The 26,465-nt window shown below is 45.2% G+C and overlaps 1 protein-coding gene across 1 annotated transcript in view; it reads right to left on the reverse strand.

Moving 5' to 3' along the window:
- PRAG1 (PEAK1 related, kinase-activating pseudokinase 1) overlaps window positions 1-26,465 on the reverse strand; it is a 49,125-nt gene that overhangs the window by 6,648 nt on the left and 16,012 nt on the right. Inside the window, 2 exon segments of the mRNA XM_021694197.2 lie at window positions 1,406-2,163; window positions 13,788-13,945. Of these exon segments, the coding sequence (XP_021549872.1) occupies window positions 1,406-2,163; window positions 13,788-13,945 (916 nt within the window).

The raw sequence follows: 26,465 nt of genomic DNA on the forward strand, positions 1-26,465 counted from the left end.
TGGCGTTTGCCTCCATCTAGCCCCTGCCATCTTAGCCATTCCCGCCTCGTCTTTGGGGGCCTTGATTTCTGGACCATCGGCTGGACCCTCCTTGTAGCCGTACAGCCCCCACCACCCTGTTTTTTTCTAGGAAGGCAGCAAATAACTATATATAGCCCCTGAACGTATAAATCAGGGGTTACCCATCTATCTTTTATGGTTGTGTCACCAAGTTCTTCAGAGAAAAAGCTCAAAGTAAAAGTCACTGCCATTTTCCTTGGCCAATAATCGTAATATTAAAAAAAAAAAAAAACCTCCACTGGTAAGCAGGAAGCTACCCTTCCTCCCCAGACCATTTCATGTTAGTTCACTATTTGCATTTCTTTCTAACTGGAAATAAAAGAATATCTGGGGACAGGTGATAGAAGAAAAGAGCTCAGCATTTCCTTCTTTGCTCACCACAAAAGCTTGCATTTATAGAAGAGCTACAGAACCACCAGGTATTCAAGGGATGCCAAAGAAGATGAGAGAAGGGGCCGCCTGGAAGGACCAGAGTGTGTGTCGGAGACCAGAGTGGCCGGATGGGTGCAGACAGCTTGGCCAGCTTGCTGAGAGCCATGTCTTGAGAGAGCAATATGGGGGGGGGGGGGGCAGTGTGGGTAGCAACAGCCCTGATCTGGTGGCAAAGATTCAGGAGCTGTGTTACCTTGGGCTAGTCACTTAACTTCTCGGAACTTCCTTTTTCTTAACTGACAGGATGGCAGCAGAGGTGTTGCAGGCAAAACAAAGCAGCATTCGCAGCCATCTCAGCCACCAGCTAGCTGTGGGCAGATTACTTAATCATTTTGCGCTTCTGATTCCCCATCTGTAAAACCTATCTGCACTGTGACACCGTGAGGTCATGGAGTGAATACACCCGAGAGGCCTGTTGCATAGCAAATGCTTAATCGATGCAATTACTCTCATTGCTCAAGATGATGCTTAGGCCTAGCTCTTTCCAGCTCTAACATGTGCAGAACAGTATCTTCATTGGCTATCTCCCTTCCTAGATTATAAGCTCCATAGGAACCTTATGTTCACCTCTATCAACTCAGATCTTTACAAAATACCTGGCATGCAGTAGGCCCTCCATAAAAGTGTGATGAATAAATGAGTGAACTCTCTGCTGCCTTAAATTTAAGTCAACTTGTTTTCCAACTAGATGACACAGGTCCATTCCTGAATGCAGAGGACGAATGTCACATTCACACTACAAATCTCACCACACTGTGTCCCAGGCCGGGCTGAGGGAGAAATCGGTGAGCACTAAGTATTAGCAGGAAGCTCAGGCTTCAAACCTGTGCCTACAGCCCGGTCACAGCTGGGGCCAGCTGGCTGCAGTGCAGAATGGAAGCAGGGTGCGGGGGGAGGGCGGGGAGGTACCTACTTTCACAGCGTAGGTGCTGCCGGGGTCCTCGGAGCAGGTGGCGCAGTAATAGATGGCATCCCCCGAGTCACAACAGGGCTTGTTACAGGTCAGTTTGAAGAGTGACCAGTTATTCTCGTTGAAGTGCAGCTCCTTTTTCTGGCCACCCATGAAGAGGTCCTCGCACTTGGCCGTGAGGCGGACCAGGGACTGGGCATAGAGCCCCCCGAGCTTGGCATAGGTGCCCTCCTTGCTGCTGATGCTGCTCAGCAGGCTGTGGAGCTGGAGTTGGGTGCTGCTGGTGGATGCCTGGCTGGATACGCTCAGCTGGGAGGACGAGGCTGAGGGGACCCCTTTGCACTGGAGGCTGGGGCTCCCGCACCCGCTCTTGCTGCCCGCCAGCCCTGGCACTGGCACCCAGTGGCCGTTGCCTTTGAAAGTTTTCTCCAGGGGTTCAGAAGAGGAGAAGGTATGATGATGGCGGCTTCCGGGGCTTGAGGAGTAGCTGAAGTGGGGCTCTTCGTGGGCACAGACGTTGGTTTCTGAGTGGCTGAGGTTCAGCTTGGGACTTGCTGTTCTTGGCTTGGAGGAGCCCTGGGTCCAGAAGAAGCCGTCAGGTGAAGAGGCTGCCCGGCTCACTAACTTCTTCTGGGGGAGAGGCGGGGGCTGTAGGGAGCCGCTGGGGGACACATCCTCAGTGGTGCCCGAAGGGAACGGAACAGGAGCAAAGAGCTTCTTCCCACTGCTGGTGGGTGAGTGCGCTGGCTCAGATGGAGGGCCTGAAATTGAGAAATAGCAACAATCAGGCTAGCGGCCAATGCCAATCGGTTCCGGGGCCCCGAGGTCAAAGCACTTCATTTTATTTGTATCCATTTTCTAGAGACAACAGACGCACAATGAACAAAATCCACAATGCAAGAAAGGTATACGGTGCCAATGAAGTCTTCCTCCTCCCGTGTCCCTTAGCACCCTGTCCCCCTCATCGGAGGAAACTGCGGCTGGTAATTTCCAGGGATCCTTCTGGAGATTTACCAAACAACCCAAACAAAGGCACAGCACACATTTACACGAAGAAGATATCTCACATCAGACATACAGATCTATCCAATTCTCTTTAACAGCGATCCCATATCATCCATGCAAGTATAATGTATTTAACCGATCCTCTCGTGATGGGCACTTAGGTTGTTTCCAACATTTTGCAAGCAATGCCTGCAACAACAATGGCAAACCTGTGCTTTGAATGGACTTTTTGAAAGTCAGGTTAACAGAGGGTACAATTTACCTACAGCAAAATTCCCCCTTTTCAGTGTGTACTGCTATGAGTTTTGACAAGCACCCTGGTGCCTTGGGGGGCAGGGCAGACCCAGAAATATCTTAGAAGGTGGAGGTACGTGACTTTATAAACGAAGAAACAGATCTCTAGGGAAAGCGAGTGTTTCCTAGACCCCCAGTTCCCAGAGTGGGGCACATGGATGCTGACCTTGATGGGGGGCAGGCTGGGGGAGACTCCATCACGGCCTCAGCCCCCTTCCCCACCCCCAGAGCATGGGGATGTTCAGAAGCATCACAGACGGTGAGCTGGAGGGCCAGTCTAGACAGGATGAAGACTGGACTTCACGCTTTATATCAGCATAGAAAATGGAGGTTTCACAATGAAACAGGAGTTCAGGTAAAAATAGGCAGGAAAAAAGGCAGAGCCACTGGGCACGGGAAAGGGCAAACTGAAATAGTCCTCATTTCCTTCACTCTCAGAACTGACTGGAGGATGTCCCCACTCTTTTGATAGCAGCTTTGAGGGCAATAACTGAATTATTCATAGGTCGTAAAATGCCTCCCAGTATCCCGAAGGTTAAAAAGTGAGAGAAATATGGGTCTTACATTCAAGGACAGAGGCATGGGGACATGCGCCCCTCACGGAGTTCCCCAAGCTGTGTCATCCTAAGGGCGGGGCATGCGGTGTCTCTCTACACCTCTCCCCACCTCAGCAGAATGACCGGAAGGCAAGAACTACAGCAAACATGGGCCCCAGGCACGCAGCGAAAGACCCCCAAGGAAGCAAACTGTGAGTTCTGTGTCAATGCACAGGATCTTTCTAGGGCTGCTCCCACAGAGTTAACAACTTTCTCTGCCCACACTGAGGCCCCCTCTGCTTTCTTTAACCAAAGTGGGGACAGAAGGGGCCCCCGAGGAACAAGCATGGGTACCAGGCCCCTCGGATCAACGCTGGGTCTCCTTACCTGGGATACCCCATAGGGAGGAGGGTCCCTCTCGGGGAGCAAGGGGCATGCGCACGTCATCAGGGCTCCCCTTGCCCTGGGCAGAGTGGGCACGGACGTCTGTGCCTCAGCTTCACTGATGAGAGCAGAGTCAGGGAGCTGACAGCAGAGGCCTCCTGTCCAGGACAACCCCAAACGCAGAGCTCACAGCACGGTAAGGTAGATGCATGCAGCTTGATGAACGCACGAGCCGGGGGCCAACAGGCTCGTGCAGGGAGAAGCCTGCGCGGCACAGGGAGGCAGTCGGGCCCCACACCAACACCTTCCCTGGCTCTACTCTCTCTCTTCCCAGACCCCAGAGAAAGCACAGTGCTCCTCACGTTCCCAAATCTGCACTAGGCAAGCACTCTTGCTGCCCAGTGGCTTCACAAGATCACAGTTTTCCTTCCCACCTCACCCTGCGTTGCTAATGACAGGTGGGGCGCCTGCCAGCAAGGCTGAATGAGTGATTTATACCCTTCCAGGAGGCCAGCCAACTCTACACACCCCTGTATTCTCCCCTCCCAGTCAGAAGGGCAGCAAGCGAGAGCCAGGCAGCCAGAGGACGGGAGATCCTGATCGCAGCTGATCTCAGCAGGTTCTGGAACTCTGGGGTCCATGGGTCCCCCATCCCACACTCTCCAGGAGGAACCTTTTCTCCTCTCAAGTGTATAGTCAGCAATAGTCAGCAATGGGGGCAGCTGAAGTCTAGGGCTGTACATTCACTTCCTCTCTGTGCCTCCCTCTAGCAGAAGCTGAGAGAGCAGGGGGAGCATCCCTCACCAGCTCCTGGGCTGAAAAACGGAAGAGCAAGACCCCTTTTACCTGGGGCTCTCAAAGGACACTAAGCCTCAGCCACCAAGTACCCAGGTAATGAGCAAGAGGGCAGCCAGGGGGAAACAGGTCCATCTCCTGGCCTTTCTGCATTCGGCACGGCGGAATGTGTCAAAGGGTCTGATTCTCCATTTGTTATCAACAGACAGAAGGGGGGGTGGGGGGGGGACAGGGGAGTGTGATCAGAGTCTCTGGTCAATGCTTTAAGCAGTGTCTCCAGTGACAGGGACAGCCGGCCTACGGTGAGGATCCTTCTGGTCCCCAGGCCCGCTGGCTGGGGTGTGTCTGGCAAATCAGCTTCTGGGCTAGCCGCTGCTTTAAGCCTTGTGCTAGTTCCCCATCCTTAGGGGTTTGCCTTCCTTGCTCTCCGTCACGGTGACACCCCCATGACGGCCTTTTCTGCCTCGACGGTGGTCTGAGTGCGGACAGCAGGACCAGCCCCGAGCTCGCCGTTGCCCTCACCCGGCTGAGTTCCCTCCTTTAAAAACTGACCGGATGGCATCATGGTGAAGGTCCCTTCCAGCAGGAATAGTCTATAATTTTGACCACTCACTCCATTTTCAACCCCTCCCAACATGCATTTTGTCTCAAAGCTGCCCCCGAAATAAAATACCTCTAGACAGAAGGCTCTCTTCCTTCCACAGTTCCTCTACCTCTAGTTTCCTTAACTTTTCAATCTGTAAGGACAGCAGGAATCTTAAAAAAAAAAAAAAAAATCCTGTAACACTTCTTATTCCCTAGATTACCCCAGAGAATCAAAAGGTTCTGCTTTCACACCAAAAATAGCTTGTGTTCAGGCAGTTGGAAGGAAGTGATTTTCTCCCTTACCCTCCGGGTGTTCCCTTGCTCTCCTGTGGGAAGTGTGTTAGTCAGCGGCTTTGATCAGATCTATAGGTAAATCTGGCAAGGAGTACCGGGTATTCGGTGGAAAATGGTTCATTTTTCTTTGTTTCTGAGATGCTATGGGTCTGTCACCCAACAAAGCAGGTCCTAATCAGAGGACAGCACTGCCTCTGAGTGCTCCCCGACCACACTCGTCCCCAGCAGGGCAGGGCTGTAGCTCCCCAAACCTCATCCAGGGAATGAGGCTCACCCGAAATGTGCACCTTACCCACATAATTGGGTATTATGTACATAGATGGTGATTTTGAGGTAAAAAAAAAAAAATGCCTAATTCTGTAACAGGCACAACCACCTTCCAACCTGAGGCATCCTTCTTAAGGTTTCCTCCTTCCTTTCTTTTTCTTTCTTTCTCTTTCTTTCTTCCCTCCTTCCTTTTTCTCTTTCTTTCTCTTTCTCTTTCTTCCTTCCTTCCTTCCTTTCTCTTTCTTTCTCTCTCTCTTTCTTTCAATTTCTTAATTTCTTTACTAATTTCTTTCCTTACAGTTTCTTAAAGTTTTTCTCCAGATTTGGAACCACAGCTAGTGAGAAGACCATACTTCACCCTGAGAGCTCCTGGGCACCTCAGGACCACATAACAGCTCAGCTGGTAGCATTCCCGGGGCTACTCCGAAAGAGATGTCAATGTGTGGCCCTTCTCGATGAAACTGTGCTTCCTCCACCATGAAACAAGCAGTACCTATTTGCTTGGGACCAGAGTGCACCCCTGAAGACCCACTCTGATTCCGCCAGTTTCTTCACTCTTTCATGGGGGAACCTCCTCATGAATGTGGCTGTAGGCAACAGAGCAGCTAGATTCTTATTACAGTTGACCCTTGAACAACATGGGGTCAGAATGAATGGGTCCACTTACATGTATTTTTTTTAAAATAAATACAGTACAGTACTGTAAATGTATTTTCTCTTATGATTTTCCTTTCTCTAGCTTATTTTATTGTAAGAATGCAGTATATAATACCTACAACATACAAGGTATGTGTTAGTTGACTCTTAATGTTATCAGGCTTCTGGTCAACAGTACGCTATTAGTAGTTAACGTTTCTGGGGAGTCAAAAATTATATGTGGATTTTTGACTGTGCGGGGGGTTGGTGTTGCAACCCCTATGTTTTGCCAGGGTCAACTGTATTTGCAAGAACTACCACACTCTGCATTTAGAACAGCCAGAAAGGAGAGGGGACAAATATGCCTTGACACCTAAAATAGTTGCAGAAATCACAGGCAAACCACTGGTTCAGGAAAATATGCCTAAAAAAAAAAGTCCTGAAAAAACTCTGGCCAACAGCCCATCTTCTCGGGACTCAGATTCAACAGCAATGAGAAGAATTCAAATATATCCTGGTTTTATGTTGGTGTTAGATCACCCCATTTCCAAATTCTGGCTTACAGCTAAGAGTGTAAAAAAAAGGTGAGAATGGAAAATAGTTTTCTGGGAAGTTTGCCTCCATCATAGTTACATCATCAGTAGGTTTTTAAATGACTTCTCACACTAATTGGTCCAGAGAGCTCCAAACCCCTGTTCCTAAGTTTTTCTTCCAATTTCCAGTTTGGCATATAAAGCCAGTAGCCAACTACAGAGTAGAACACCTCTGCATCTCTTTAGTGTGTCCGTTTCAGGGAAGAGAAAGTGTTTCTGGTGGAAAAGCTACATATCACATATGGGGCACCGGGTGGGATCTTAAAAAGACCAAGGGGAAAGTATACTAGCTTGGTGCCATTATATTTATTTATTTTTTTAAAAATTTTCTTTGTTTTAAGATTTTATTCATTTGAGAGAGAGAGAATGAGAGAGAGAGCATGAAAGGGGGGAGGGCCAGAAGGAGAAGCAGACTCCCCGCCGACCAGGGAGCCCGATGCGGGACTCAATCCTGGGACTCCAGGATCATGACCTTAGCCGAAGGCAGTCGCTTACCCAACTGAGCCACCCAGGCGCCCTGGTGCCATTATATTTAGAAAGCAGAGAAGAAATCAGGATTTCAGTGGTTGGGATAAGCAGCTTAAAGCCAAGGCAAAAACGCAGGCCAGAAGTTCAGACGTAGTACTGTGATGTTTTCTTTATCATAGAGTCCTCTCTTCTTGCGGGGTTTTAATAGGTACCTTCATTGTTCTCTTCGGCCAAGACGAGAGAGGTAGGTTTGAGGAGGAAGTGGTCAGTCCAATTTTGAGCTCTGTGAATGAGCCCGTCTGGCTCCCTCGGCACACAGCTCTGCCTTCTGACAGCAGACGGCCAGAACAGATGTGGAGGCCAAAGGCAGAGTCGGGGCCAGGAGTACCCAACCTCCAAATTCGCAGCTTTTGGGTCTGGCTATTCTCCAGCTGCAGGTAAGGTAAAGCAAACTGCATTTTTTTGGTTTGAAAAACTTGGGAGTGTTCCATGGATCATTTTCTTTTTTTTAATGAGGATATAGACTGTAGAGCTGGAAATGGCTGTATAGATTTATCCATTCCTTCAGTTAATGTTTCCTGAGCACCTACTAAATGCAAGGCATAGGGAACAAAGCAGATGGATCAAACCTCTCCTACAGCCTGTGGCCTCATTCAAAGAAAGCCATCTATGTGGGCACCTTGCCAATGGCACTCTGGCAGGTTTCTGCCAAACCCCCTCTTCCCACCCCGTGAGACCCAGTGAAGTGGGTGGCGGAGGGGATGGTCTAGCCTCACATGTAGCTTTTTCCTCCAAGGAAAAACTGTGCAAACTCTTGTTTGGTCACACAATCAGAAAGGCTCAACTCGAAGTGTTTTTTTAAAAAAAAAGCAGGCAAGTATCCCTTCAAAAAGAACCCTTGCTTTCTCAAGAAGGTAAACGTGGTCTGAAAATGGAAGCATATTATTAACATTTTACAACTGGCAGGAAAATGTGGCATTTGTGAGGAGTCTCCCCGGAACACTTAATCATCCCAAGAAACAATAATCGAGATGTGAACGCAATTTACATGCAAAAGAGGAGAAGCCCTGTCTCAGTTTGGAAACTGGCTCATGGCAAACATTCCATGCCCACCACCTCAGTGTGGCTGCGGAATCCTGCACTCTCCATGTCCTGTAAGAACACAGGATCATTTAGGGGTTTTCTTCCAAATTAACAGTTAGTTCAAAGCACTTTCTCATGCCGTTGATGGAAGCGTAAATTGACATTTTACAGGATAATTTGGGAACGTCTATTTAAAATGTGTATGTTTTGACATATCAATTCCACTCCTAAGAATTTATCTTACAGATATGTTCACCAAATTATCTTCAAGTGTGTCACGGGATCTTACTGGAGACTGGTAATGAAAATCACCTAACCATGCATTGTTAAGAGAGGGGTTTAACCACTTCGCACAATGACAAAATACACAGCATTAACAAAAATGAGATCAATTCAGAGGTTCTGATTTGAAAGACTTCAAGATATATTAAGCATAAAAATGTGTCGTACTGAGGTTTATGACATTTTAAATATGGATAAAAGGGGCGCCTGGGTGGCCCAGTTGGTTAAGCATCTGCCCACAGATCAGGTCATGATCCCAGGGTCCTGGGATCCAGCCCCACGTCGGGCTCTCCACTCAGTGGGGAGCCTGCTTCTCCCTCTCCCTCTGCCTGCCACTGCCCCTGCTTGTGCTCACTCTCTCTCTCTCTCTCTGTGAAATAAATAAATAAAATCTTTAAAAAAATTAAAAAAAATAAATACGGATAAAAATTTCTGAGAAGATATAGAAAAATATGCTCAAAATGTGTCAAAGGCAGGAGCTTGTTTAGAGGGTATCTGATGACTTTGTCTTTTCATTTCATATCTTTCCCCATCATGTGAATTGTTACCAGAGACATGTACTGACTTTACTGAAGTAGTAATATATATTTTAAAATTCAGCTTAAAGGGAATAGTTTAAACTAAGGTAAACCTTCACTTTTGTGATATTGTAAGGGCTCAGGCCACAGACATTCTGAAAAATGAGTATCTTTTCCTTTGGGATAGCTCCTTCATCCTTCACTAATCCATCTCCCAGAACAGAACCCACGACTCAGTCTGTCTCCATCGGGGCAGGGGATGAGGCGGGCCTAACTGCAAAACACCAAATGGAATATATTAGGCCAGCCCTGCCAGTTTAGGATCAAGTGCTCTGACAGCCTGTTCGATAGTCAGAACACACTATTTTCAGCTAGGGAGTTTTAGATGCCTTTTTAAGGGCCACCTTTTCTTCTTACAGAGTCTCAGGTAACAGCCTGAGTAGGGGAGCAAATGCTCAGTGAAGGTTAGGCTGTCACTCCTGACTGACCTCTGATCTTTGTGGACTTACCGTCTCTCTTGACAGATCCACCCCCCCCCTCCCCGCCCACTTCCTGGCTTGATTTTTTCCCATAGCACTTACTGCCATCTGACGCACTGGCTACTTTAGCCCTTTGTATCTTTCTCCTTCTCCATCTCTCCCCACTGGAATGTGAAAGAAGGAACTGGGCATTTTTCTTGTCATTGCTGTATGTTCAACATCTAAAATTGTACCCAGCACAAGGTTTGGATTCAACAAATACCTATCAAGTCAGTGACTGAACTAATGTATATATTTTAAAAATCCTCTTGTGGGGAGGGCACCTGGGTGGCTCAGTGGGTTAAGCGGCTGCTTTCAGCTCAGGTCATGATCTCAGGGTCCTGGGATGGAGCCCCGCATCGCATGGCATCGGGCTCTCTGCTCAGCAGAGAGTCTGCTTCTCCCTCTCCCTCTGCCCCTCCCCCACTAGTGCTCTCTCCTGTGCACGTTCTCTCTCTCTCTCAAATAACTAAAATATTAAAAAAAAATCCTCTTGGCATAATTACTGAGGAAAAGAAGCTGACTACTATCAAGATATTTCATTAACTTGGCCATATTTCTGGTCTGCTAACCATAAAAATACGAACACTGACCTGGTACATACCTTCATGTGAATTCATACCTACATTCACTGTGTGGCCAGACCTCTTATCTATTGCTGGTGCCAACAGCTTCAGTTTGACAGAGCTCTTTCTAATCTCCTGTACTGTGGGAACCTGGCATCCAGGATTTATGTTGAACTGTGGCACTGAATTTTAACGTTATCCTAAATCAAAGAGGAAAATGATCTTCATGTGACATTAGGCTCACCTATTTAAAAGGAACCATTTAGGGGCGCCTGGGTGGCTCAGTCCTTAAGCGTCTGCCTTCGGCTCGGGTCATGATCCCAGGGCCCTGGGATCGAGCCCCGCATCGGGCTCCCTGCTTGGCGGGAAGCCTGCTTCTCCCTCTCCCGCTCCCCCTGCTTGTATTCCCTATCTCGCTGTCTCTCTGTCAAATATATAAATAAAATCTTAAAAAAAAAAAAAAGGAACCATTTAAAGCATGAGAGTCTTCTGCTGCCCATCTGTGGGGGTCATTTAGCTGACCACTGTGCCTCACAGCTATTCACTACAGATCACCTCTTGGCAGCATTCATGGATCTGTCCTGACACATGCAGTTTGTCCCTCCCAAACCAAGCATAAACCAAACAACTGCTTACATGGATTTTTCCTTCCACTGAGTTGACTCACTGTTCAACTGAATTGCCCACATGGACAAATGGGATAACAGATGTGCTTTGAGGGGTATGACATGCAATACAAGCATAAAGAAGTGAAGTTAATATTGATATAAAAATGATACTTTGTAAACATAAAGTTTAGACACACTGGTTTTTAAAATGCAACAAAGTTATACATTTCAATTATGTTTGTTTTTCTTATAAATTTTTTTTTTAAAGATTTATTTATTTATTTGAGAGAGAGAAAGAGAACGAGGGTGCACATGTCCATGGGGGAGAGGGGGAGAGGAAGAGGGAGAGAGAAACTTTAGCAGACTCTGCACTGAGCGCCGAGCCTGACGTGGGGCTCCCCCTCAGGACCCTGAGATCAGGACCGGAGCCGAAACCAAGAGCTGGACGCCTAATGGACTGCGCCACCCAGGCGCCCCTTTCCTTATAAAATGTGAAACTTTTTTTTTCTTTTGGCCACAGAACCCAAATAGTAGAAAACTAACTTTAACCACTAACCGTGATAAGCTTCCAAGAAATTTACACAAACTACTATTATGACACTGGAATGACTTTGTCCTCAACTCACTCAGGTCAGCCTTTACTGCAGATAGAAAAAGTCCACAAAAGGCATCTCTTTTCATTAGTGAATTCTTCCTGACCAAACAAATAGTCTAATGATATATTTACATTTAATATTAGAGAAGTAGACACTACATTCTGGTCTCCAGGAACTTTAGCTTGAACTGACTCTACCTCTCTTATTCAGATCCACTGTCTCAGCTTCAGTACTAGATACAAATAGTCACAAAAGGTGTGATGGATAAATACTTCACATTATTTTTATGACGTAAAAGTGAGCAAGAATTCATGGGATTGAAAGATAACTGTTTAGGAACAGATTGAAAGCAAGCCACCTTGGTTAATGAAGAGAAGCGGACTGAAGGGTTCCTCACATTTCATGACCAGTGTGGTTCTAGATAGTCTCCAGACTAATGTCTAATATTTGTGACAAAGGGAGGGTGGAGAAAGAAAGCATGGTCTGGGGTACAGAGCCATAAGCAGGAACAGCAGGTAGAAATTGTTCACTCTAAGGACCCAAAGTCTAGTAACAAGGTATACACTTTTTGTTGATCTAGGAATTCAAATTTTGAAGTGCATTCCCATTGAATAACTGGCTCATGATAAAGGCAGAACCATGAAAATATATTCATTTTAATTAGAAAATGTCTGAGTTAGGTGTCACCATCGTACTCCTAAATCCCTAGTGGCTCCATGATTTCCCACTTCTGCACATTGGTTTTGAGAGTTTTGTACAATCCAGCCTCTACCTTCCCACCAACCTCTGGTCCCATTTTCCCCTTGCCTGCTTCCACTGAAGTGTGTCAGGTGGTCCTGCCCTTTTCCCAGCATGCCCTGCTAACCCTGTGCCTTGGCGCCTCCTTTGTTGTTTCCGTAACCTGCAGAGCCCTTTCCTCCCTCTACCTCCTCAATTGTAACCACACTTGAGACATGAATTGAAGTGCCATCTTTTCCAAACGCCTTCCCTGAACCCTTCCTCAGCCCTCATTGATTCCTCTTTCTTCTGGAAGCCTTGATCAACATTCATGTTCTGGGAAGCCCAATCGCCTAGCTTAGACCAGCCACCTGTGTGTCACGTGTTTTAGGCTCGTCTTCCTAGCTAGACCTGAAGAGTCCTGAGAGCAAACATGATTTGCCGGTTCTGACTAGCCCAGTGCACAGACAGTTAGGTAGAGTTCTCATCAACATGAGCTGGCTGGTGGCCAGTGGGGCTCCACTGTACACTGCTCCCTCAGAATTGGTCACAATCCCCGAGAGAGCACATCAGGGCACAGGGTCCAACAGTCTACGAGCCCAGCCCACCTCTGTGGAATAACCCACCTCAGAGAATTTTTGCACAATTTGATGGGAAAAGGAAAAAAAATGGAAGCCCAGGAAAATCTGCAGAGAAAGCAAGCCCTCTTTTGCTACATCCCACCCCAATCAAGACTAAGAGATTTCCTGTTTTGAAGTCTGAGCTATCAGAAGTTTCCCATAAGAACACACCGCAGACTGACACAACATATACTCTAGACTTAGCAGTACTCATCTTTCCTATCGAAATATGTTGGTGATTGTGATTTTACAATGGAAGCCTCGACTCCAAAATTGCCTGCTGGGAAGAAATATTTCCACAGGAGTGAGAAAAGGTCGTCATGTTAGCACATGTCGAAAACTAACATGTTAAAACAAGTTTAAGAGAAATGCAGAAGACACACGCGCGCACAAAGAATGTTGAAACGGTGAGAGGTTTTAATACTACCTATCACAACTACAGAAACACAAGAGTTCCTTCTCAGGAATGTGCCCAATCAGGACATACCCACATAGTATACCTTAGAGCTTTCTCCAGGGAGTGGGACGGATGGTAGCCTCACGAAGCCTCCATGCTTTAATTCAACAAACATTTATATAAGCACCTGCTGTGTCCAGGTGTGTGTGTGCGTGTATGCACATGGGTGTGCACTCATACACATGAAGGGGCGAACAAGATGGCGGAGGGCGAGAGAGAGAGAGAAACATGGAGGGTGAAAACTTGTGGTTGGCAGTACCTAATCCCCTGAGAACCAATCCCGAGGACAGAAATGGAGAACAGACCTATACATAAATGGCTCATCACCCCAGGAATCAGTGGACGCACTGTGTGTCAGTGGAAAGGGCGCAGAATGAGGCGCCTCATCATGTATCCAACAGGGGATTAATGCCAACTGTTCCTGGGTGGAGTCTACCTCATGGGCAAAGCAGGACCAAGACGGTAGGTCCAGCTGAGCCATTCCCAATCGTGGCAGTGAGCCCAGGGCTGGCCTTCCAGACCCGGGAGAATCTAAGCCTCCCCGTCAAGGTGAAATCTGTTACCTCCATCGCTGCAGGTCCTGGAGTCCGAGGCCAGGCTGTCTGTGGAACCCGTGGTGAAGCTGACGGGGACACCCCTGCAGGGAGGGCTGAGGCTCTCTGCAGAGCCCTGGCTCACTTTCTCCAAATCAGAGCTGCTCTTGTTCATCTTTAAAAGGTGCCTGGAAAATGTGAGAACAAACAGTAAAGGCAATTAATTTGGTTTCTCTTAAAAAACCAGGTGATGGGTCATGAACCTACTATGCTCCCGGAGCCTGAACAGTACCAGCAAGTTTTGAAAAAATGATTTTGGGAAGAGAGAACGGGCACTCTTTTGAAACCTTATGCACATGAATGGTAGGAGATTTCTCAAGTGTGGTTCGGAGGAGTGAGTCTACAAAATTTAGACAAATGCCAAATCATGGTTTGGGAGGAAATATGCCTTCGTATGCTGACCCTGTTGGCCATAACATTTACATCACCTACTGTGTAACATCTCTATGAAGAAAAACACGAACATTATCATAAGAGTCAATGTATAGAGATATACAGAGATTGGGTAGCTTTTGCAAGATCACAGGGCAAGTGAATTGCAAATTAGGACTAAAAAGGTGGGATTTCTTTTTGCCTGGCATTCTCTTGACAGAGCTTTAAAGGTTCTAGGTTGTTCCTTGGAATTAAGGAAAACTTTATATCAATTTAACCAGACTTCTAGTGCAATGCTCAGAAACATGTTAACATAACCCTTCTTCCTGAAGTACAGAATCTGCCCTTAGGCTTTCTATGAAATCTTTCGTTGCATCTCTAAGACATCATTACCAATATATCCAGGACCGGAATACCAAGTTCAAGAGAAAAATAACTTGCCTTGGAGAAAACACTGCCATTATCAGGTAGAGCGGTTAGCTTATTGATTTCTCCTTCCCTTTCTCCAAGGACTACATGAATATTCACTCTGACCTGACATTTTCACCACGAAATGAGGCAGACCACAATCCATCTAGCTCTCTCCCTGTTGGTGGTAACCCAGATTTGTCTGAACTGATATTTCCTGATGACATTCCTGTTCCCACTAGAGCAGATCTATATCTCAATATCTGCTGTAGGAAATAGACAATGCAGTATTGATTTGGCATCAGAACCGCCTTATTTAATGCACATGACCTTACAGTCAAGAATTTATCGATTGTTCTTTGTGTACAACATTGCCAGGCCCTGCATTGGTCTTTGCAGTCCGGGGGATCCGGTGCTGATTACCAGAAAAGTTTAGAGAAAGTTTGTTAGCTACCATGAAATACTCTTTAGGAACACATCCTTCTCCTCACCCCCAATTCTTAGAACCACATTGAAAAATATTTTACAGCTGTCAAATATAAGTTGTGATGGTGATGGCAAGGTTCTAAGACCATTTCTTACATTTTAATGTCACTGTAGGGCTCTGGGAAATATCAGATCCTTAGGAAGTGCTGTGGCAGTCAGTTATCTTTATTTTACCCTCTGGCAAAATAAAATCAGAGAAAGTCTTGTAAAATATTTTTATTCTCATCAGATCCATCAATCATGGCTTTTGCAGATAAAGCCTAGATATGCAGTTGTGAGTAATGACAACTCCTCAGTCTAGGAGAGAAGCCAGCTCTGTGGCAGTGCAACGACCCAGCCCCCTCCAAAGTGGCCTCTGGAGTCTCTTGCTCCTCAGGTCCAGAAAACTGCCAAGGGACAAGTTCCAGCACCAGAGTTGCTGAGCGGACAAAGCTCCCCATTCCATAAACCTAGAGAAACACTGAATGAAATGTATATAAACAGATAAAGCTAAAAAACACGTAAATAAGCGTATGTGTGAATACACACACACACACACACACACACACACCTTGGATATATTCCTTGAGCAATGTTATTCAAATCACTAGTAGTGAATGAATGGCTAAGTCAATTTAGTGAGTCATGGCAGTTTACCAGCAGTTTATTTTAACAACATATGCTGCTATGGGGCCAGAAAACATGAAATATTATAGTAAGGATTTTTGAAACATTGTTTTGTGACACTTGCTTCAGGTGTGTGCTTGTCAGATCATGATAGTAAATATATTTCTTATTGTGGGTCATTGTTAAAAAAAGGCTAAAAATCATTGCTCTAGAATCGGTGGTCAACAAACATTTCCTTAAGGGGCCAGATGGGTGATATTTTAGGCTTATGGATCATATGGTCTCTGTTACGACTACTCAATTCTGCTGTTGGGAGCAGGAAAGCAGTCGTAGACTCTACGCAAATGAATGGACATGTTTTCCGATAAAACTTTATTTACAAACACAGATGACCACACTGTAGATGGTAGATTACTGATCCCTGATCTAGACCAGCCTTGTCCAACAAAATTATAGTGCAAGTCATATATATAATTTTAAACATTTTAGTAGCCAAATTATAGGTGAAATTATTTTAATAATATCTTTTATTTAATAAAATATATAAAAATATTGTCATCTTAATAGGCAATGAGTATAAAATCATTAATGAGATATTTTACTTGTTTTTTCATTCTAAGTCTTCAAAGTCTGGTGTGTATTTTGTACTGACAGCACAATGTAATTTAGACTAGCCACATTTTAAGCTACTGGCTACTGTACTATTCAGTGCAGATCTAAAGGAACTCTCATACATGGACAAGGCTCTTCATGGTGTTACTAACAGCAAAAACAGAATCATAAACAGTCCAGTGTCCATCAATAAAATAATGGATACATTGTGGTATAGTATTATAATGGAATATGATATAGAATTCAAAAATAAATGAACTTGATTTTAATATACTAATACTGAAATGACTCTTAAATGTTGATGTTAAAAGTAGCTTGCTGCAAATCAAAACCGCAATGAGATAATCACCTCACACCAGTCAGAATAGCTTATATCAAAAAGATATGAAATAACAAATGTTAGCGAGGATGTGGAGAAAAAGGAACCCTCATGCACTGTTGATGGGAATGCCAACTAGTGCAGCCACTGTGGAAAACAGTACGGAGGGTCCTCAAAAAATTAAAAATAGAAATACCATATGATCCAGTAATTTTACTTCTGGGTATTTACTTGGAAAAAAAAAAAAAAACCCACTAATTTGAAAAGATATATGCATCCCTATGTTTATTGCAGCATTATTTACAATGGCCAAGATATGGAAGCAACCAAAGTGTCCACTGATAGATGAACAGATAAAGAAGAGGTGGTACATATATACAATGAAATATTACTCTGTCATAAAAAAGAATGAGAACTTGCCATTTGTAACAACATGGATGCACCTAGAGGGCATCAGGCTAAGTGAAATTCGTCAGACAGAGAAAGACAAAAATACCCAATGATCCCACTTACATGTGGAATCTAAAAAACAAAATGAGCAAAGAAACAAAAAACAGAAAAAGAGACACATAAAAACAAGGAATAAACTAGTGGTTGCCAGAGGGCAAGAAAGTGGGGGGAGAGCTGAAATACGTGAAGAGGATTAAGAGGTACAAACTTCCAGTTATAAAATAAATTAAAAAATCATGGGGATGAAAAGTACAGCATAGGGAATACAGTCAATCATATTATAATAACTCTGTATGGTGACAGATGGTAACTACACATCATGGTGAGCATTTCATAATGTACATAATTGTCGAATCAGTATGTTGTGCACCTGAAACTAATATAATATTGTATGCCAACTATACTTCAATTTAAAAAAAAAAAAAAAGCAACTTGGAAAAGGTCTCAAGTACACTGTGATGCCGTTTAAATATCTTTTAAAAATACATAACGATGCTATAATTTTTTTATTTATCATATATATGTAGTAAAATGGCAATAATACTCATCACCTTCAAGATACTGAATACTCTGGGTAACAATGGGAAAAGGAAACCGAAACTAAATACGAAGTGATCTTCCACTGGACCTGTAATGTTTTATTTTTCAAAATCTAAAATGGCAAAAGGTTAATAATACTTGAAAAATCTTTGGAGGACACATGACAGTTAAATTATTCTTTGAACTTCACTGTAGGCTCGAAATATTTGATAAATCGAAAACGAACATTTCTAGAAGGACAGAAAGTCACTAGGGCCTGCAAGAGCCCAGGGATGGCCACTCTTCTTGACCTGCTACAGAGCCTCTGAAAGGCGAGGGACAGAAAGGATGACCCAGCAGGATATTTCCACCAGGCCGCACCGTGGGACAGGCAGATTCAATGAAGGTTAGTAATAACCACAGAAGAGCCTTATAGACGGAAAAAGTTATTTCTCAGACCTAACCACTCTTCTGAGACTTCAGAAATTAGTTCTTCCGAATCTAGTCACTATGAGGGAGAAGTCACAGTTTTGAACTCACCAAGTGAATGCAGACAAAATTAGCTTATTCTTGGGGTTGCAGCATAAATCTTCAGCAGCTTGCACATGTGTGTATGTGTAGGGAAGTAGGAAGCCTCCAAAAGTAGACCTTGGTAAATCTCAGTATTTAAGCACAGGGGGAATTTTCATGTTTTCATGGCTCTGGGAATATTACTCTTTCTCTACTAAAAGGGCTCAAGAAGCCCAGGCTCCCACCAGGTAGCAAAAGCCCAGTAAGCATTTGGAATTCTCTGGTGTAAATGGGGAAGAAAGGAGTAACCCTTGCTCATAATAGCGAAATCTTGGGAGTGATGACTCTTTTATATGAACTGCATCAAAAATCTTTCTTGGGGGGCACCTGGGTGGCTCAGTTGGTTGAGCGACTGCCTTCGGCTCAGGTCATGATCCTGGAGTCCCGCATTGGGCTCCCTGCTTGGCGGGGAGTCTGCTTCTCCCTCTGACCCTCCTCCCTCTCATGCGCTCTGTCTCTCATTGTCTCTCTCGCAAATAAATAATAAAAAAAAAAAAAATCTTTCTTGGAAGCCCGTGTAATCTGCACTCTTAGAGAATTGCCATTTTAAGTAGGGAATGAGCAAAACTACCTCAGATTTCATAATGAAAGGGGAAGCTTATCATCAGAGCAGAGACTGACAATCAAGTTGCTCTCGTGTGTTCCATCTATGCATGCAATGGATTTCTTAAGAATCCCCGGAAAAAGGTGACTTTTCTGAGCCCTACTGGATTGTTCTATCAGACCTAAGGCCAGATGACAATCCAAGGGCACCCAACGATGCACAGCAAGACTCTACTGATTGCTTCTAAAGGCGCTTTCCCCTCATTAATGATAGTTTGATCTGCTGTTCATAAAACTGGTGCCAACCACCTAGAAGATGCAATCTGATGTCACGTCATTTAAGGAAGTGGCTTCAACGGGCTGAAACCACATACTCCGGTCTTTCCTCTCTAGGTGGTGAATAACATTCTTATCAGCTGCACGGAGAGCATGGTCTGCACAGATGTCTTTGCTCACACAGCGTGATAAACGACTTGTTCTTACTCAGACTTCCTTCCCTGCCTCCCGTTGATTAGCCAGAGTCACAGGAGAGTAGGATGAAATACGCGGCCAGAGGCCCGGTGTCCTTAGAGACTGAGCCCTGCAGCTGCCGCCCGGTGATTTCAGAATGGCTTTTCCCCCCATTGTCCTTAGAGAAAGAAGCCCTGCCAGAGTTTTCTCCGTACTGTATTGGTAGAAAGCTGGGGAAAAAAAAAAAATCCAGGCGGAAGAGCCATCTGCCAGACTTCCTCATTCATAGGAACAAGCCTCATCTAAAAATACCCCCAAGCTTTTAGAATGTCCGAAATTCTTAACGGATGCCCTGCCCCAGCAGGACTGCATCTCAAGCTTCCCATGGCCGCCAGGATCCTCATCAGACGGCACAGTTTGTAAAGTGTGACGGAGGCCAGGGTTCTTTCTCACTGCCCTGACTTTTGTTTAGTTCACACGCATTCGGTTGAGAGCCATTTGCCTCCGGAGCAGAAGCTTATGAAAACCCAAAGAACACTAGTGCGGAAATTCAGTCTCGGGACTCTAGATCCCAGTACAGCTGCACACCAAGCCTTCGCATTGATCAAATTCACTGCTGAGTTTGGTGATGACTCGGAGAAGACCTCCGAGCTAGCTCGGAAAGCACACACAGGTTAGAAGATGCTACACCCATTTTTTAAGTTGCCAAGAAGAAGTGAAAACAGACCAGTTCCAGATGCAAATAAGTCAAGTCATGCCTAAATCAAAGAAGGAGAACCCCTTACCATCCTAGACGTGGCCCGTCACGCCATCCTCATTGGCAGGGCCCCCCAGAGCCTGGGGACGGGCTGGGCCAGTGACTGTGGGGTCCCATGGAGCAGCCCTGAGGAGGAGGGCCAGCTTCGGTGAAGGTGGCGGAGTGCCTTGTCAGCCAGCTGTGAATTCACTGCTCAGAGCTCTCCTTTCCCCTAAGTTCCTCTCTGACTTTTCTATAAAATGCACTTCCTCCCAAAGCACAGGAAAATAGGGACGGCTCTGCCTCTGACCTGCAGCTTTCAATCTCCGATTGTCTTGTTGGGCTCCAGTGTTAGCAGCAATTCAAATACACTCTGAAACACAGTCAGCCGCACCCCACTCATTCTCTACTAGGTAGCCACATCCTAAGGTCAAAATCATTAAATGATTCAAGTTGAAACACTGAGCTTGCTGGGTGAATAAAAGCACCTCACTTTTTACTTATCTTATGCCTCTATTACCTGCAGTGTGTCCCCCATCCTGTCTGTCCTGAAGAGCATTCCCAGGTTTTTTAAGAAATAAATTTTGACTGCCTGCTCTGTGGTGAGCACCGTGTTAGGTGTTGGGGATACAAGAGTGCATAGAGATGATGCCATCCTTGCTTCAACAAACCTAGGACCCAGAAGATAAGTACTTGTCAAGCTCCCCTAAAAAAGTATATGGAGGGTTCAATCTATACCTTCAGGATAGATTTGCAGCCTTGGGGGTTGAGCATCCTGACTCCAAATCTTTCTAAAACATTGCTCTCATAATGATGGTTGACCCTGATGAGCCCTGTGCAGAGCTCTTGTAAGTATTCTTAACCTCGGCCACCATACTGGATCTCGGGTTCTCCGTGGTGACTGAAATATTCTTCGCCAATCTCAATTTCAAACATTTTCCCCCACTGTTTATATATTACAACATATAGCTAGACTTCTCATTTGGGAAGAAAAATTATCACCATTTTGTTTTTATACTACTACTTCTCCTCATAAATCCTTTGCTCCAATTGGGCTAATCTCTCATTGTCCGCAAAGCACTCTGCATTACTGTCCCCTCCCCATCCTAGCTCTGAAGAAACAACTGTCTCTCCCTTTCAAACCTTTACACCCTCAAAACCCAGGGTCAATATCACTTACCTACAAATCCCTCCCAAACCATTGCAGTCTTTTCTGACTGATCCGTCTTCTCTGGAACGCACACTGAATTGAGTCTGATTCACATCACTGGGCATTAGGTTATAATCTTGGTTAGATTATTCTAATTGTTTCATGTGAAATAGGCTTGTTCCCACGCCCAAATTATAAACTGAGGAGCTGTGTCACACTCAGAATATACTGGAACACACGGTAATTACTAAATACTTCTTGACTAAGTTTATCTGCCTCTGTTTCAATAACTCGGTGGCATCTGGGAGCATAAATGTTTCCTTTTGGTAAAGAATTACACTTGTCCAGCAAAACTTGCAAAAGGCAGGAACACTGAGCAAACACCCCTCAAAAAAGCTGGATTCAATTGCTGAGCCTTTTTCATATTTACAAAATACAGCAGTTCCAAAATATCCTGAATTTCTACAAATCTTGTAGTTAAAAATTTTTTTTCAAGAGATGGGATGAGAAAGGCAGATAATTATGCTGAAAGGTTTTTATTGTTTTTATCTTTGATTCTCTTTGATGAAAATGCTAAGGGAGTTATTTTCCAAGTATCTTAGTGTCACCTGAAAGGGCTAATAAGTCCAGTCTACTCTGAGGGCGTATTTCCGCCTGATTTCTTAGCATGTATAAAGATAGGAAATCAGTTTCATTTTCGGTCAGATGACCTCAATGTTCCCCACAGTGCAGGCCTATTAATTTGCATTTGCAGTTAATGCGCTAGTAACTTCCATAGCTCTACAAGCTGAAAAACCCTTTGGTTCAACCTGACAATGAATGCACTTTGCATTCAGTGGAAACCACTTAAAAATAGGAATAAAGCCATACTTATTTTTAAAAACAGGGACGTGCACACGCAAACATTTAGGTCGGTCGTTAGTTTTAGGGAAGGATAAGTGCTTGAATTGGTCAAATGGAAATCTGAAGGCATTTGCCCTGACTATACACAGATCTACTTTGGCACTGAGAGATTATGAATGTTTTTTAAAGATCACCTTTCAGGTCTCAGAAAATTAAAGTTCCTTAATCTGTGGCCCCACGCAGCATGGTACTCTTTTGTGTACATTCCTAGAGAAGTTCTGGGCTGCCTGGTGCCGGAGGAAGGCAGGCAGAGGTTTGGAGGTACCTGGCCCGGGGAGCTTTGAGCTGAGGCTGACGACAGGCCAGAAGGGTCAGGGGGCAGGTAAGGGAGACCCCATCACCAATGAGCTACACTTTATCTCCAATAGAGGTAAAGAGGCCCCGAGTCCTGGCCTGGAAAGTCAAGGAGGAAGCTCTTACAGGTGTTCACATGCAGGTGGAAAGGAAGAGAAGATGGAAAGGAGATGAGGAACAAATGGACGACCAAGCAGCTGCAATCCACAGAGGGGTACCCTGACTGCCGGCCCGCCTCCAGCCCAGCACAGTGTGCAAGGACCTGCAGGAGCCTCTGGGAAGAACAGCCGTGCAAGCATTTCCAGAACTTCCCAGACGGATTTCCGAGTCCTCTAGGAAGGCTTCTTGATGGGGTGGTTAAGACCATGAACCCGGGAGCTCTGCTGCCTGGCTTGGGTCCTGGCTCCACTGGTCTCTGGCCGGGTGCCTGATAAAAGGCACTTCAGCGATCTGTGCTTCAGCTGCCCATCCAGCCCATTTCTCCTAATGCCGATAACAATCACACTCATCTCATGGGGCTGTGGGCAAGATGCAATGAGTTAATGTTTGCTACGTGCCGGAAACAGCACCAGGTGCACAGAAAAGTGTTACTTATACAGAAAGATGGATGGATGGACGGACGGACAGAGACAGAGGGAGGACTTCAGCAGCCTCCAGTAAACTAATTCTGCTACCTGGATAGAAGCAGAAAAGAGCACATGGGTTACAGATTTCACTCTGATATTTCTACTTTTCTTATGATACTGGATGGAGACTCAAAGGAGGCGCCTGGGTGGTTCAGCCGGTTGGGTGTTTGACTTCGGCTCAGGTCAGGATCTTGGGGTCCTGGCATGGAGCCCCGGACTTGGGCTCTGTGCTCAGCAGGGAGTCTGCTTCTCCCTCCGCCCTCCCTTTGCCCCTCCCCATTTGTGCTCTCTCACGTGCACGTGCACTTTCTCTCGCTCTAATAAATAAATACAATCTTTAATAAAAAAATAAAGAGATCAAAGAAGAACGTTCATCACGATGATGCTTTGAAGCTACGCATTATTCTAAAGTAACTAGGAAGCACTGATCTGTCCATCAACCAGACCTCAGTGTGATCTAGGATTCAAGACATTGCTAATTTGTAGTGTAGCCCCAGGCTCAGGGCTGCCGTACTCCACGGCTGACCAGATTGATTAGCTCCATTATGCACAAATTAAGAAACAGAAGAACCTCTTTTACGGTATTAGCTTGCCTCTCCTCTGCAAAAAAGAACCTCCCATGATTCCTACCCCCTTCACACCACCTCTCCACCCCCAACGGAGGGCTCTGGTGATTGAGTAAACCAAAGCAGTAGCAAATTCTTACTCACCAACTTGGGAATTACTGCTCTTCTACTCCTGACCTATCCCTCTTGGAACCCATCCACCAATACAATCTGTGCCTGACCAGAATCTTTCTGTTTCTAGACTACTGGTTTTGGCAACGACGCTTTCAGAATTATCCTTCCCTCTTTCTCTTGATTCAGCAAATGCTCCAAGTCCACTTTGTTGACCCAGTTTCTGAGCCCAACTATTGGCTTAAGAAATCTGTGTGTATTTATATTAGATGTTGTTCCTACCCTCCTGGCTTGGGAGAGTCAGGCTATTTATAACAAAGCCACTAGATGATCTTCTCTACTCCCCTCTCTGGCCCAGGCTGTTGCCCAGAAAGGATGAGGTTTCCTTCCCACTCCCAGGTCACTTCTTCAGCCCTCTGTTAGCTGTTCTCTCCCATCTCCTTTAGTCCTGGCTGAAACCTCCCCCAACCTGGATAAGGGTTCTGGTCACCCAATTCCAGCGTGGCGGTGGGCAGGGGGCGGGGGGGTTCCCTACACCACTAATTCTCACCAGCTGGGTATCCTACCATACAACTCAATTCTGACACTAAGGACCCGGAGACAGCATCAGATCGAAGGTTCCAATGACCTCTTCCTTGGGTCCGATTCATTTGCTAGAGCAGCTCACAGAACCCACAGAAACATTTCACTTACAGAATATAACCCAGGAGCAGCGAGATGGAAGAGACGCCACAGGGCAAGGTGTGGGGAAAGGGCACGGAACCTCCATGACCTTGGCAGGCGCACCACACCACTCCACACACGTCTCCACAGGTTCACCAACCTCTTAGCTCTCCAAACGCCATCCTTTGGGGGTTTTATGGACGCTTCATTACAGAGGCACAGCTGATTAAAGCTTGGCCACAGAAGACTGATTCAACCTCCAGCCCCTCACTCCTCCCCCAGAGGCTGGGGTGTGGGGCTGAAAGTTCCAACCTGCTAATCACAGGGCTGATTTCCTGGCAACCAGCCCCCATCCTTAGGTGGGTTCAAAAGTCACCTCATTAACATAATAAAACACGCCTTTATGGCTCCTAGGAAATTCATCACTTAGCAAACTCCCCGGGTTTTAGGAGCTCTGTGCCAGAAACAGGGATGGAGACCAAAGGTTTATTTATTACAAATCACAATATCATACTAGGTAAGTTCAAACATTTTCTATCTTCACTCCTGCACCAGGCAGCCTACTGCTTCTCTAGGAAAGTGCATAACCATGCAGCCTGGGGCCACAATTAATACATGATTCCGGCCTTCAGCTAGCCCTTGGGGCTCCCTGGCAATCCTTGCACTTGACCTCCCACTCTCCAAAGCAGCTATTTCAAACATTCACCATTTTTCTTGATATTCTTAGTTGCCATTCTTATTTCTTGCAAGTAAGTCCTCTTTCTCCATGATTCGGTCTTTCTTTATGTTCTTATTTACTTCAAGTGCAGAGAGGTGAAATCACCTTCTGCCTCGATTAATGATACACCTTCACACTGGTCTGCATTGTTTTAGCTTTTCCCTTCATCCCCATCTCTATACTAACTCTCCATTTCCCGATTTCCCACTTGCGGGTACGCACTGTATTTCCTTGGATATATATCCTTGGATTTATCTTTTAAAAAAGGCTGGCACTTTATGTGTTTTCAATTTACAGCATTACATTGTGTTACAGATCGTGTTCTGTTTCGTAGTTCACTCAAAGCTAGTTTAAGGTTCATCCATGTTTCTGTATATATATCCAGTCCATAATGTCTGACGGCTATTGAGTATTTCATTTCATACTCATGACATTTTACTTTTCTGTTTTCCTAGACACGAATACCCGTGATTGCACCAACTACCCTCTACTGTGAACAATGTTGTGATGATCTTCATCGTATGCATTCCCTTATTGACCCAAGTGTTTCTCCGAGGCAAACACTGAGGAACGGAGATTGCAGGGGCATAATGTATTCTTACACTGAATCCTCCTCAGTAGCTCATATTAGCTCCACCTACACCGAATCCTCAATATTTAGCGATTAAACGACCGTTAAGACCAAGAAAACTTCAGACTCTGAACTCTAAGAAGAAGAGTCTCTTTCATTATGTTTCTCTGCTTTCAGAAGAGGCACGGACAAGCATTGAAAGTAGGATAAGAAGTAGGATCAAGGGGCTGGATTTAGGATTCACTGGTAGAGACAATTTCTGTTTCAAGTTTTAGAGAGGACATGAAGATATAGAAGGCATTTTGAGAGATCTGAAGGGAGGTCACAAAGTAAATGTGACAGATCAGTGAGTATTCTTGTCCTGGCTTTCTTGTACTTGCTCCTCGGGAGACACGCTCTGTCCCCAAGTTGAACATCTCTGAAACAGACAACCTAGCTCATCACCAGTCCAGAAGATGCAGAAAAATTATATGTACTATGTATTCTGAAAACATATATTTATATTTATATTAAATTTATATGATAAATTTATATTATAATATTTATATATTTATAATATGGAATTTTCATTTTCAAACTATCCCTCTAAAAGATGAGACATACTTCCTGCCCCCACTCCCTGTCTCTGCCATCGGGAAGCATAGAAAGCCAGTGCTACAAACCGAAGAGGGTAAGGCTAAGTGAACATACATCATTTAATGGGTAACAGATGTAACGGTTAACTCTTACTTACTCAAATACAGATCTCCAAAAAGGTTACAATTCATGGGATAGTCACAATCACTCATTAAGAGAAAACAAAACCTTTGGCCTTACAATCTGAACTTTGAGGTTATAATCAAAGAGAGGACCACAGTCTGCCAAAGTTTGCTTAGGATGGCCTGGGCTGGACAGAACACAGATCCTCTCACAGGTATAAAACCCTTGAATTGGACGCCTGGGTGGCTCAGTCGACTGAGCTTTTGCCTTCAGCTC

This window comes from Neomonachus schauinslandi, chromosome 2 (assembly GCF_002201575.2).
Source record: "Neomonachus schauinslandi chromosome 2, ASM220157v2, whole genome shotgun sequence".
Classification (NCBI taxonomy): Eukaryota; Metazoa; Chordata; class Mammalia; order Carnivora; family Phocidae; genus Neomonachus; species Neomonachus schauinslandi.